The sequence below is a fragment of the Delphinapterus leucas genome, chromosome 18, assembly GCF_059928025.1.
Source record: "Delphinapterus leucas isolate spDelLeu-1000000601 "Yukka" chromosome 18, BTC_Dleu_Yukka2, whole genome shotgun sequence".
Lineage (NCBI taxonomy): Eukaryota > Metazoa > Chordata > Mammalia > Artiodactyla > Monodontidae > Delphinapterus > Delphinapterus leucas.
The window spans coordinates 9,674,810-9,689,082 of NC_143146.1; the positions used below are offsets into that span (position 1 = coordinate 9,674,810).

At 39.0% G+C, this 14,273-nt stretch overlaps 1 protein-coding gene across 3 annotated transcripts in view; it reads left to right on the forward strand.

Annotated features, from left to right (window-relative positions):
• Nucleotides 1-14,273, forward strand: part of FGF14 (fibroblast growth factor 14) — a 626,541-nt gene that overhangs the window by 494,533 nt on the left and 117,735 nt on the right. For 2 of the 3 annotated variants that reach the window (XM_089899397.1, XM_022576822.3), the window contains exon 2: nt 10,312-10,422. The exons of the other annotated variant lie outside the window; for it this stretch is intronic. In XM_089899397.1, the coding sequence (XP_089755523.1) occupies nt 10,371-10,422 (52 nt within the window). In that variant the 5' untranslated portion in view covers nt 10,312-10,370. The remainder of the gene's footprint in view (nt 1-10,311; nt 10,423-14,273) is intronic. 3 annotated transcript variants of the gene reach the window in all.

Genomic DNA, 14,273 nt, shown 5'->3' on the forward strand with positions numbered 1-14,273 from the left:
TCTCTAGGGAAGTGGATGTATTTGAGACACGTAAGGTTAAGGGAACAGGATAAAGGTGGGAGATTATGGGATCTTTGTAGGCAGCCCACAGTGACCCAGGTTGGGCTATGCACTGAGGATGGCGTGGGAACACTAGAAACCAAGGTTGGGCAGATAGGATGGTGCCCCACTGCTGCAGGGTGTGAGTAATTCAGCGGGTATTGGAGAGTGGCTACATATTTCCTCATCTGATGGATTGGAACAGGCATACTGCAGGTTTTAAGACCACCTAGGAGAGGCCACTAGGGGCTGAACTGCTGCTGGTGGTGAAAATAGAAAGAGGGAAAAGAGTGAAGGAGATTTTGAAGACAGCATCTATAGGAATTGGACAAACCATTAGGTGGAATAAAAAAGGCAAGCGTGGTGTTGGTCTTAGGGGGTTGACACTGTTAACATCAGTGTCATGTCAGGAGTTGACTTCTGGCTGAAGTTGGTGGAGATGAGGGAATTAAAGTGAAAATGATACTGTAGGAATTTAAACGTATACATTATTAAATTTATAATTTTGGTGAGGCTTTTATGGGTAGAGATTTATTGGAAATGTGGCCAATGGCAAAGTAGGGCAGATCTTAGAAAAGATTTTCAAGAAATTTGGTCATTTCTAACTTTATGTTATTGCTTTATATTATAGATTCAGCTCCAAGTATGCAGGGTTAGGGGTTAGACACAGCTAGAGATAACCTTCGAGAACCTAATTTAAAAAAGCAGATGAGTTTGTATTTTAAGATGTTTAATTCGATTGTTCGATTTTTACAGGCCACATAATTTAGTAGCTAAGTGGGCAGGCTCATGTCAACCCCAGCTTTGCACTTATTAGTCATATGTTCTTTGTCAAATTAATTCATTGTTCTGTGTCTTCACTTTCTCATCATCAAAATGGGCTTCCTATTAAGTAAGTTGTGGTGAAAATTCAATGAGTCAATCCTGGCACCTGAGAAGAACGCGGTCGATGTTATTACGGTTTCTAAAACAAACAAACAAATAACGTGAAACTATGTAAATAGAAATCAATTTGGTTTTTCTTGTCTTAAAATTAAATAAGAACTCAAAAACACAATTTCATGTTTTACTGGTACTTTCGTATCAGACATGAGGTGTGATGATGACAAATTAGGCCCTTAACCTCATGTCCTTCAGGTTCGCTTCTGTTGTCACAAATGGCAGGATTTCCTTCTCTTTTATGGCTGAATAATATTCCATTGTGTATCTACACCACATATTTTTTTTATCCCTTCATCTATTGATGGACACTTAGGTTGTTTCCATGCTTTGGCCACTGTGAACAATGCCTCAGTGAACATGGGGGTGCAGATATCTCTTTGAGATCCTGATTTCACTGCCTTTGCATGTACACCCAGAAGTGAGATTCCTGGATCAAATGGATCATATTTCTATTTTCCATTTTTTGAGGAACCTCCATCCTGTTTTCCACTGGGACTGCACCTATTTTACATCCCCACCAACAATGCACAAAGGTCCCCTTTTCTCTACATCCTCTCCAATGTTTGTTCTCTCTTATCTTTTTTTAATACAAAAAACAAAAGAGAAGGGCTCTCGCTGTGTACGTGTGAAAGGGACTCTGCGGGGGTTATGGGTCTTCTCACTGCCTTGCCTGATGTACTTAATTCAAGTGCAGAAGATATAGTTGCTACGATATAGGATCACTAAAAATAAGTGATCCAGAACATAAAGGTTTTGCAGAAAAACTGTCAATCTCTAAAATGCTCTATATATTTTCATGGCAACTAAGAATCCCTACCCTTGTCCACGCCTTTGTTCCCTTCCTTTTCTGTGCTACCTATTTTCAGTGACAAGCAAGAATATGATGCAGCAAAACTAGAAAAAGTCCTCAGTACTTAAAGGGTCAGTAGCCCAGCCAAGTCTTATTGGATTATGGGCAGATTAAGGCACAAGAGTAATTTTTTCCACTAATGCACATCTTAGAATTATGTGATTTTTAAAATTATATACTACAGAGTAAGGAACATACATGACACAATCCTAATAATCACGTAGATGTTTCTTTTCAAAATCCTGCTTTTCCAAAAACACCTGTATTCTAACATGCTTGATCACATGAATGCTGTGATTTTCATGTATTATTTTTCAGGTTTTCTTCAATATCATAGTATCTTTGAAGAAAATCTGTGTACCATGGGGTCATTTTTCAAATTCAGATATACATAGAAACAGATGCTCTCACTTTCTAATTTCTTGAGAACTAAACATAAGGCTGAGGATATTCTGTTTTGAATAGCTTTTTATGTTTGTTTTTGCATGTGGCTTTTTTTGTGTGTTTTCAGCTGTTTGAAGTCCATCATTTTATGATTGATTACAAGATGCCCTGTTTCATCATTCTGTAATATCCTCCTGTTTTGACAGCATGATCGCATTTGCATGTCCTATTCAGGGGTTGTGGAGAGATGCCAGTTGCCATGGCAGGGATTCTGATGCCCCCCATCAATCTAGTCATGAGATGAGGATGGCCTTTGAAAAGCCACATGCAGATGTTTATTTTCAAAGGTACAATTGGCTCTTTGTGAAGCATCGGATCACTAGACTGGCTATCTTTTACATGAATCATCTAATGAGAAGCATGTTACCATCTAACTTCCCTTTTGGGTTTTTTTTTTTTTTTTTACATCTTTATTGGAGTATAATTGCTTTACAATGGTATGTTAGTTTCTGCTTCACAACAAAATGAATCAGTTATATATATACATATGTTCCCATATCTCTTCCCGCTTGCGTCTCCCTCCCTCCCACCCTCCCTATCCCACCCCTCCAGGCGGGCACAAAGCACCGAGCTGATCTCCCTGTGCTACGCGGCTGCTTCCCACTAGCTATCTACCTTACGTTTGGTAGTGTATATATGTCCAGGCCTCTCTCTCGCTTTGCCACAGTTTACCATTCCCTCTCCCCATAGCCTCAAGTCCATTCTCTAGTAAGTCTGTGTCTTTATTCCTGTTTCCTCCCTAGGTTTTTCATGACATTTTTTTTTCTTAAATTCCATATGTATGTGTTAGCATACGGTATTTGTCTCTCTCTTTCTGACTTACTTCACTCTGTATGACAGACTCTAGATCTATCCACCTCATTACAATTAGCTCAATTTCGTTTCTTTTTATGGCTGAGTAATATTCCATTGTATATATGTGCCACATCTTCTTTATCCATTCATCTGTTGATGGACACTTAGGTTGTTTCCATTTCTGGGCTATTGTAAATAGAGCTGCAATGAACCTTTTGGTACATGACTCTTTTTGAATTATGGTTTTCTCAGGGTATATGCCCAGTAGTGGCATTGCTGGGTCATATGGTAGTTCTATTTGTAGTTTTTTAAGGAACCGCCATACTGTTTTCCATAGTGGTTGTATCAATTTACATTCCCACCAGCAGTGCAAGAGGGTTCCCTTTTCTCCACACCCTCTCCAGCATTTATTGTTTCTAGATTTTTTGATGATGGCCATTCTGACTGGTGTGAGATGATATCTCATTGTAGTTTTGATTTGCATTTCTCTAATGATTAGTGATGTTGAGCATTCTTTCATGTGTTTGTTGGCAGTCTGTATATCTTCTTTGGAGAAATGTCTATTTAGGTTTTCTGACCATTTTTGGATTGGGTTGTTTGTTTTTTCGTTATTGAGCTGCATGAGCTGCTTATAAATTTTGGAGATTAATCCTTTGTCAGTTGCTTCATTTGCAAATATTTTCTCCCATTCTGAGGGTTGTCTTTTGGTCTTGTTTATGGTTTCCTTTGCTGCGCAAAAGCTTTTAAGTTTCATTAGGTCCCATTTGTTTATTTTTGTTTTTATTTCCATTTCTCTAGGAGGTGGGTCAAAAAGGACCTTGCTGTGATTTATGTCATAGAGTGTACTGCCTATGTTTTCCTCTAAGAGTTTGATAGTTTCTGGACTTACATTTAGGTCTTTAATCCATTTTGAGCTTATTTCTCTGTATGGTGTTAGGGAGTGATCTAATCTCATACTTTTACATGTAGCTGTCCAGTTTTCCCAGCACCACTTATTGAAGAGGCTGTCCTTTCTCCACTGTACATTCCTGCCTCCTTTATCAAAGATAAGGTGACCACATGAGTGTGGGTTTATCTCTGGGCTATCTATCTTGTTCCATTGATCTATATTTCTGTTTTTGTGCCAGTACCATACTGTCTTGATTACTGTAGCTTTGTAGTATAGTCTGAAGTCAGGAAGCCTGATTCCTCCAGCTCCGTTTTTCGTTCTCAAGATTGCTTTGGCTATTCGGGGTCTTTTGTGTTTCCATACAAATTGTGAAATTTTTTTGTTCTAGTTCTGTGAAAAATGCCAGTGGTAGTTTCATAGGGATTGCATTGAATCTGTAGATTGCTTTGGGTAGTAGAGTCATTTTCACAATGTTGATTCTTCCAATCCAAGAACATGGTATATCTCTCCATCTATTTGTATCATCTTTAATTTCTTTCATCAGTGTCTTATAATTTTCTGCATAGAGCTCTTTTGTCTCCTTAGGTAGGTTTATTCCTAGTTATTTTATTCTTTTTGTTGCAATGGTAAATGGGAGTGTTTTCTTGATTTCAGTTTCAGATTTTTCATCCTTAGTGTATAGGAATGCCAGAGATTTCTGTGCATTAATTTTGTATCCTGCTACTTTACCCAATTCATTGATTAGCTCTAGTAGTTTTCTGGTAGCATCTTTAGGATTCTCTATGTATAGTATCATGTCATCTGCAAACAGTGACAGCTTTACTTCTTCTTTTCCGATTTGGATTCCTTTTATTTCCTTTTCTTCTCTGATTGCTGTGGCTAAAACTTCCAAAACTATGTTGAATAAGAGTGGTGAGAGTGGGCAACCTTGTCTTGTTCCTGATCTTAGTGGAAATGCTTTCAGTTTTTCACCATTGAGGACGATCTTGGCTGTGGGTTTATCATATATGGCCTTTATTATGTTGAGGAAAGTTCCCTCTATGCCTACTTTCTGCAGGGTTTTTATCATAAATCGGTGTTGAATTTTGTCGAAAGCTTTCTCTGCATCTATTGAGATGATCATACGGTTTTTCTCCTTCAATTTGTTAATATGGTGTATCACATTGATTGATTTGCGTATATTGAAGAATCCTTGCATTCCTGGAATAAACCCCACTTGATCATGGTGTATGATCCGTTTAATGTGCTGTTGGATTCTGTTTGCTAGTATTTTGTTGAGGATTTTTGCATCTGTGTTCATCAGTGATATTGGCCTGTAGTTTTCTTTCTTTGTGACATCCTTCTCTGGTTTTGGTATCAGGGTGATGGTGGCCTCGTAGAATGAGTTGGGGAGTGTTCCTCCCTCTGCTATATTTTGGAAGAGTTTGAGAAGGATAGGTGATAGCTCTTCTCTAAATGTTTGATAGAATTCGCCTGTGAAGCCATCTTGTCCTGGGCTTTTGCTTGTTGGAAGGTTTTTGATCACAGTTTCAATTTCAGTGCTTGTGATTGGTCTGTTCATATTTTCTATTTCTTCCTGATTCAGTCTTGGCAGGTTGTGCCTTTCTAAGAATTTGTCCATTTCTTCCAGGTTGTCCATTTTATTGGCATAGAGTTGCTTGTAGTAATCTCTCATGATCTTTTGTATTTCTGCAGTGTCAGTTGTTACTTCTCCTTTTTCATTTCTAATTCTATTGATTTGTCTTCTCCCTTTTTTTCTTGATGAGTCTGGCTAATGGTTTATCAATTTTGTTTATCCTTTCAAAGAACCAGCTTTTAGTTTTATTGATGTTTGCTATCGTTTCCTTCATTTCTTTTTCATTTATTTCTGATCTGATTTTTATGATTTCTTTCCTTCTGCTACCTTTGGGGTTTTTTTGTTCTTCTTTCTCTAATTGCTTTAGGTGCAAGGTTAGTTGTTTATTCGAGATGTTTACTGTTTCTTAAGGTAGGATTGTATTGCTATAAACTTCCCTCTTAGAACTGCTTTTGCTGCATCCCATAGATTTTGAGTCGTCATGTCTCCATTGTCATTTGTTTCTAGGTATTTTTTGATTTCCTCTTTGATTTCTTCAGTGATCACTTCGTTATTAAGTAGTGTATTATTTAGCCTCCATGTGTTTGTATTTTTTCAGATCTTTTCCTGTAATTGATATCTAGTCTCATAGCATTGTGGTCAGAAAAGATACTTGATACAATTTCCATTTTCTTAAATTTACCAAGGCTTGATTTGTGACCCAAGATATGATCTATCCTGGAGAATGTTCCATGAGCACTTGAGAAAAATGTGTATTCTCTTGTTTTTGGATGGAATGTCCTATAAATATCAATTAAGTCCATCTTGTTTAATGTATCATTTAAAGCTTGTGTTTCCTTATTTATTTTCATTTTGGATGATGTGTCCATTGGTGAAAGTGGGGTGTTAACGTCCCCTACTATGAATGTGTTACTGTCAGTTTCCCCTTTTATGACTGTTAGTATTTGCCTTATGTATTGAGGTGCTCTTGTGTTGGGTGCATAAATATTTACAATTGTTATATCTTCTTCTTGGATCAATCCCTTGATCATTATGTAGTGTCCTTCTTTGTCTCTTCTAATAGTCTTTATTTTAAAGTCTATTTTGTCTGATATGAGAATTGCTAGTCCAGCTTTCTTTTGGTTTCTATTGCATGAAATACCTTTTTCCATCCCCTTACTTTCAGTCTGTATGTGTCTCTAGGTCTGAAGTGGGTCTCTTGTAGACAGCAAATATATGCGTCTTGTTTTTGTATCCATTCAGCCAATCAGTGTCTTTTGGTGGGAGCATTTAGTCCATTTACATTTAAGGTAATTATCGATATGTATGTTCCCATTCCCATTTTCTTAATTGTTTTGGGTTCCTTATTGTAGGTCTTTTCCTTCTTTTGTGTTTCTTGCCTAGAGAAGTTCCTTTAGCAGTTGTTGTAGAGCTGGTTTGGTGGTGCTGAACTCTCTCAGCTTTTGCTTGTCTGTAAAGGTTTTAATTTCTCCATCAAATCTGAATGAGATCCTTGCTGGGTAGAGTAATCTTGGTTGCAGGTTTTTCTCCTTCATCACTTTAAATATGTCCTGCCAGTCCCTTCTGGCTTGCAGAGTTTCTGCTGAAAGATCAGCTGTTAACCTTATGGGGATTCCCTTGTGTGTTTTTTGTTGTTTTTCCCTTGCTGCTTTTAATATGCTTTCTTTGTATTTAATTTTTGATAGTTTGATTAATATGTGTCTTGGCGTATTTCTCCTTGGATTTATCCTGTATGGGACTCTCTGTGCTTCCTGGACTTGATTAACTATTTCCTTTCCCATATTAGGGAAGTTTTCAACTATAATCTCTTCAAATATTTTCTCAGTCCCTTTCTTTTTCTCTTCTTCTTCTGGAACCCCTATAATTCGAATGTTGGTGCATTTAATGTTGTCCCAGAGGTCTCTGAGACTGTCCTCAGTTCTTTTCATTCTTTTTTCTTTATTCTGCTCTGCAGTAGGTATTTCCACTATTTTATCTTCCAGGTCACTTATCCGTTCTTCTGCCTCAGTTATTCTGCTATTGATCCCATCTTGAGTACTTTTCATTTCATTTATTGTGTTGTTCATCATTGTTTGTTTCATCTTTAGTTCTTCTAGGTCCTTGTTAAATGTTTCTTGCATTTTGTCTATTCTATTTCCAAGATTTTGGATCATCTTTACTATCATTATTCTGAATTCTTTTTCAGGTAGACTGCCTATTTCCTCTTCATTTGTTAGGTCTGGTGGGTTTTTATCTTGCTCCTTCATCTGCTGTGTGTTTTTCTGTCTTCTCATTTTGCTTATCTTACTGTGTTTGGGGTCTCCTTTTTGCAGGCTGCAGGTTCGTAGTTCCCATTGTTTTTGGTGTCTGTCCCCAGTGGCTAAGGCTGGTTCAGTGGGTTGTGTAGGCTTCCTGGTGGAGGGAGTAGTGCGTGTGTTTTGGTGGATGAGGCTGGATCTTGTCTTTCTGGTGGGCAGGTCCACGTCTGGTGGTGTGTTTTGGGGTGTCTGTGGACTTATTATGATTTTAGGCAGCCTCTCTGCTAATGGGTGGGGTTGTGTTCCTGTCTTGCTAGTTGTTTGGCATAGGGTGTCCAGCACTGTAGCTTGCTGGTCGTTGAGTGAAGCTGGGTGCTGGCGTTGAGATGGAGATCTCTGGGAGATTTTTGCCGTTTGATATTATGTGCAGCTGGGAGGCCTCTTGTGGACCAGTGTCCTGAAGTTGGCTCTCCCACCTCATAGGCACAGCACTAACTCCTGGCTGCAGCACCAAGAGCCTTTCATCCACACGGCTCCTTAATTTGGGATGATTTGTTGTCTATTCATGTATTCCACAGATGCAGGGTTCATCAAGTTGATTGTGGAGCTTTAATCCGCTGCTTCTGAGGCTGCTGGGAGAGATTTCCCTTTCTCTTCTTTGTTCTCACAGCTCCCAGGGGCTCAGCTTTGGATTTGGCCCCACCTGTGCGTGTAGGTCGCCGGAGGGGCGGCTCTTCTTTGCTCAGAGAGGACGGGGTTAAAGGAGCCGCTGATTCGGAGGCTCTGGCTCACTCAGGCCGGGGGGGAGGGAGGGGCACGGAGCGCGGGGCGGGCCTGCATCGGCAGAGGCCGGCGTGACGTTGCGCCGGCGTGACGTTGCAGCAGCCTGAGGCGCGCCGTGCATTCTCCCGGGGGAGTTGTCCCTGGATCCCGGGGCCCTCGCAGTGGAGGGCTGCACAGGCTCCCCGGAAGGGGGTTGTGGATAGTGACCTGTGCTCGCACACAGGCTTCTTGGTGGCGGCAGTAGCAGCCTTAGCGTCTCATGCCCGTCTCTGGGGTCGGCACTTTTAGCTGCTCTTGCGCCCGTCTGTGGAGCTCCTTTAAGCAGCGTTAATCCCCTCTCCTCGCGCACCAGGAAATAAAGAGGGAAGAAAAAGTGTCTTGCCTCTTCGGCAGGTCCAGACTTTTCCCCGGACTCCCTCCCGGCTAGCCGAGGTGCACTAACGCCCTGCATGCTGTGTTCACGCCGCCAACCCCAGTCCTCTCCCGGCGCTCCGACTGAAGCCGGAGCCTCGGCTCCCAGCCCCGCCCGCCCCGGCGGGTGAGCAGACAAGCCTCTCGGCTGGTGAGTGCCGGTCGGCCCTGATCCTCTGTGCTGGAAACTCACCGCTTTGCCCTCCGCTCCCCTGTTGCTGTGCTTTCCTCCGCGGCTCCGAAGCTCCCCCACTCCGCCACCCGCAGTCTCTGCCCGCGAAGGGGCTTCCTAGTGTGTGGACACTTTTTCTCCTTCACAGCTCCTTCCCGCTGGTGCAGGACCCGTCCCTATCCTTTTGTCTGTTTATTTTTTTTTTTTTCCCTAACCAGGTACGTGGGGGGTTTCTTGCCTTTTGGGAAGTCTGAGGTCTTCTGCCAGCGTTCAGTAGGTGTTCTGTAGGAGTTGTTCCACGTGTAGATGTATTTCTGGTGTATCTGTCCCCTTTTGGTTTTAATAAACTTCCACTGCCCTCAACCTCAAGCCATTTGGGCCAAGAATCAAAAGCCATATTGTACAATTTTACTGTCCTTTTTAGTTATATAAGTTATATAGGATTATCTTTTTAATTCATCTAATTGGTCTAGATTATGGCCAGAGAGCTTAGGTTTGTTATTGTGTCTTGCCCTGAGTTCAGAAGTTGATTTACACATTTTCATATGGATCACACATAAGTACACAGATGTTTCTGTGCAAGTTAGGGTGACCATTTAGACATCAAGGAAACATCCTCCATATCAGGGCTTTTTCTAAGAATGTGTACCAAATGTTAGTGTGACTTTTTTTTTAATACAGCTTTTTCACATTTTGGAATTCCTTGTCAAATTAAGTAAAAAGCCTTTAACAAGGTTTCTTGTTAAAGAAGTCTTTAACAAGGTTAAGAAGCCTTTAACAAGGTTTCTTAAAGCCAGAAGTTTGCAAAACTCTTGTCCTGCCATCCTGAATCATATTAGTTTAAACTATTAAGCTAGTTAGTTTAGGACTTAACTAATAACTAAACTAACAGATTAAGTAGTTTAATCTTTTAACTAACCAACCATTTAAATACACACATATCAGTTTCATAAAATGACCTATTAGCTTCAGCTGATGACTGCAGTTTTTCGCCTTCTGTGATTAGCATCTTCCAGGTTTGAGAAATAGAGACATCTGGGAAACAAAATAAAAGGTGCTATGTCCATAAAATACCCTCTTACTTCTGAAAAAGAAAGAAAAGAAACAGAAAAGAAAAAATAAATTCAATTGTGACACATTGTGAGGCTTATGACCACTATGTTTGCCTTTCAGATCCCCAGCTCAAGGGTATAGTGACCAGGTTATATTGCAGGCAAGGCTACTACTTGCAAATGCACCCCGATGGAGCTCTCGATGGAACCAAGGATGACAGCACTAATTCTAGTAAGTGACAACCTCAGGCCACCAGTGAACACAATTGGTAGAAGATACACTGCTACTTAAATGACTTTTAAAAATACACTTGCAAATATTGGGTTATGTTCATTCATTTTTCCAAATGTTACACAATAGAATGCCATTGACAATTTTACTTGGACCACATGGCTGGAAATATTCATAGAGCCACAAAAGAAACCTGTCATTTTAAGAGACGTATTAGTGAATCTTTTCAGGTTTTTTTTCCAAACAATTGTCATATCCAGCATTATTGTTACTTTAATCTCATTATCATCAAAGTCAAGTAACTACACTAACACATTCAGGTGAAAGTTGATTACATGTTTACTTTGGAAGTTTTATCTTTATTAGGCCTGTAGCTTCTTAATGATAACTGGAAATTCATGAGTTACAAGGATTAGTTGTTTCAAATAATAGAAATGTTATGTTTCAAATAATAAAAATATTATTTTTAAAAGTCTTTGTGTTCAACAAGAAAAGATAATATCTTTCTTTATAGAGAACATGAAGGCTGTGTGCTTTTAAATGCATTGTACAAATTGTTTATTTGATAAAATTGGGTCTGTGCTTTTATTTAGTTTTTTAAATTAAAAAGCCACCCACTTTCCCTTGTTTTAATGTCTGTCTTCATTTTACTATTTCTTTATATATAACTTTTCTTTGTATTTTTATTCTGGTGCCCACCCCTCGTTCAATTGTGTTTTCCTTTCCCATTTTCTGTTCATATTGGCCTCTGATTCCCTTTAGTTTAGCACATCAGTTCTAAAATAGACACACTTTTTATTGCTCAGGAGAATTAGTGAAAAGCAAAAATTGATTTTATTCTAAATATTTAATCACATATTACTAGTAGATATGAATCTTTTCATTGATTTATCATTTATCCTTCATATACAGAACATCATTCTATGGAAAGAAGGTGGCTTTGAATACATATAACCAAATTATAGATTCTTCCTGTTTTAAAGTCTAGTAATCAACTGTTGAGAAGCACTGATTCTGAGAGCAGCTAATGATATAGACTATTTTTGCATTTGGTGTTGCTAAGTGAAATATCAATATTTTCCCAGCCATTGTGTTTATATTTTAGACTTTGGATGTCACTTCATTTTTAATTTTTCTTTCAATTTTAAATATTTTCTTTGTTTATCTACATTCTCCTCCTATTCAATGTTTAATCTTTTCCTCTCTTTGTTTATATTATGTCATCCTTTTGTACTTTAAATTTTTCCCTGTCATATTTGTTCATTGATTTTTTGTTCGCTCTATTTCCTCTTTTGATTTAGAAAAAGAGAAGGTAAAGCAATTCAGATACAGAGAAGAAAGAGAAGACATTTTTATTCATAAGACTGATGTCAAACGTTGTTTACTTTTTGGGATTTTGATATTAGGTTGAACTTTTAAAATCGTCAGCACTTGACCATCTTTGACCTATAAAAGATGTCAGTTTCTTCTGATTCATGTTAATACATATATATCTGCTCATTTTCCTTTCCCCACTTTTAACTCCTCACCCATTCTTTGACAAAACGCATTCTCTTTTTCTTACATCTTACAGTCATGGGGGTCATGGACTTTAGAGACTCCTAAGTTCTGATGTCTTCAATGTCCTCTGATTTTCTTCAGCCAGAGTCTAGTAGAGCACGAGAACAAGTTTTCCATAACTATGGTTATGATAAGAGCTATGACACTGATTTATCAGACTAGAGGTTGATGCCATCCATTTTGACAAAGTTTTCAAGAAAGGAAATATACTATAGCCGTATGAAAATGCTGCTTAGTTGGACTTCCTGGGAAAATAATTTCCTTCAAACAAATGGTTTATGAGTTTTTTCCCTACCTTCTCCTTTTGTTTTTGTAATGCCAAACAAATTGGTTATTTTTCATTGTGGACTCAATATCGAGTTAAGAAGTGTCAGGTAGACACTGTCTTTTAAAAGCATATTGCTTCACAATTGAGTAAGCGACACAGTATTTCCTAAATTGTGAAAGTACAGATGTAGACATTATACACACACGTGATTATAGCTGGTTATCTGCATAATATTAAACACTAGACTGGAAAGCTGAGATAGTAAAAGATACTAGACCTTCTGTTCCTGAATGTATGAGGCTTCTTTCCTCCTATTGTGTAACTGCACCGGAGGAACAAGAATCTCTGGGTGGCTTGTGAAATCCTTTCTAATCCCCTCAAATACTGGTGAGGAACAGTTCTGGGAACCAAGCAGGAACAGGAGCCCCAGTGGACAAGCAAATCAGAACCAAATCAGAGTGACCTCACTAGAGGGATTTCGATTCCTATGCAAAGATCTGGCCCACGGTTTCTTTTCTTACAAGTTACCATTGCATTTTATGTGCCCTTTAAGCCAGTTAGGTTAGTTTCTTCACCATTTTAACATTTGCAAAGACAAAGCAGAACAGAATAAAACAGTCTGAGATAAATGTTTCCTTCTCAAAAGGTTATAAAAATTGTATGATTGTAAAATTTAATAAAACTTGGCAGATTGTAGCAGCTTTAGCAAGGATGAATTTTAAGATATTTTCTTTTCTCTGGTTTATCACAGTAATCTTCTATTCCTAGGGAAATGGTTAGCCCTGAAAAGTGTTCTTTAGAAATGGAGGTGAGCATCAGAGATGCTGACAGACAGGTCCTCATTAGAGCACTGCCCTTTTTTCTTGAGGAAGGCTATGATGTAATAATTCACAAACACATTCCATGTTTTTATATTTCTCTGAATGCAAAACAAGGATTAGTCATCTATAGATAGGAAAAATAAAGAGAAATAACCTACACGTCACCCTGATGCCATCCCAAAAGTCGTCAAATGACAAAACTGAGGCTTGAATCTTCAAATTTTCATGATTTGAGCTCAATAAATAGCCCACTACTAAATATGAGATTACTTAAAACTAGGTAAAGTCGAACCAACCTGCTCAGCTTCCTTTGTCAAAAAATTTAAATGTGTTGGAAAGGAGAAAGGCCTGCAGGCGAACCTGATACTAACGTCCTCCCAGGCTTAACAGCCTGAGATCTAGAACTATCTGGGCAAGAAAATGGTCCTAGTAGAGAGGTACTGGAGCAACTCACCTGCTTACTTAGGCTTGCACATGCCCTGGAAAGATCTTTCACAAAAGGTAGTGAGCGCCTGGCTTACCTCATCACCACACTCATTTTCCGGGGTGTGTTTCTTTAAAATTCTTAGAGTTTCCCTTCTATCTACTAAAGGTCAGCATTACCATGACTATGGTGTTTGATTAGGGAGTGGTTTTCTTCCCCAGTTTGCTTCTGGGGATGCCCCGGGGTTTTTCCTGTGCTCTTAAACTTCTTTGTCCCCATTACCAGATACTGCAAGCAGAAGAGGACTATAGAAATATCCATATGCAATAACTATTGCAAGATCAAAGCCTCATACAAACCAATCCCTCTCACCTTAGAAGTTCCCAACCTGATAACTTGCTGTTTGAAAATGGCCGGTCACTCACAGTGCCCACTCCCCGAAAGGCCTTAGGCAGGTGTTTCTTACCTTGGCTGTAGGTCGGGGTCATTTGAGGAGCGTTTGTTTTTAAAAATTCGTGATGCCCTAAACCCACTCCCAGAGACTGATTTAATTCCATTGGTCTGGAGTTGGGTATGGCCATCCTATTTTATGAATACAGCTAGTTTTAAAGTGCAGCCAGGGTTGAATGAAATTCACTATTCTATGGAGACTGGAGTGTTCCACAGAATGAACAAAGTAGCATGGACATCTTCATTATTCTTACTCCCCTAGGTCTTGTGATATTGCTTTATAATTATGTTATATACAAAAAGAGTGAAAAAAACGTAATGATGTTTC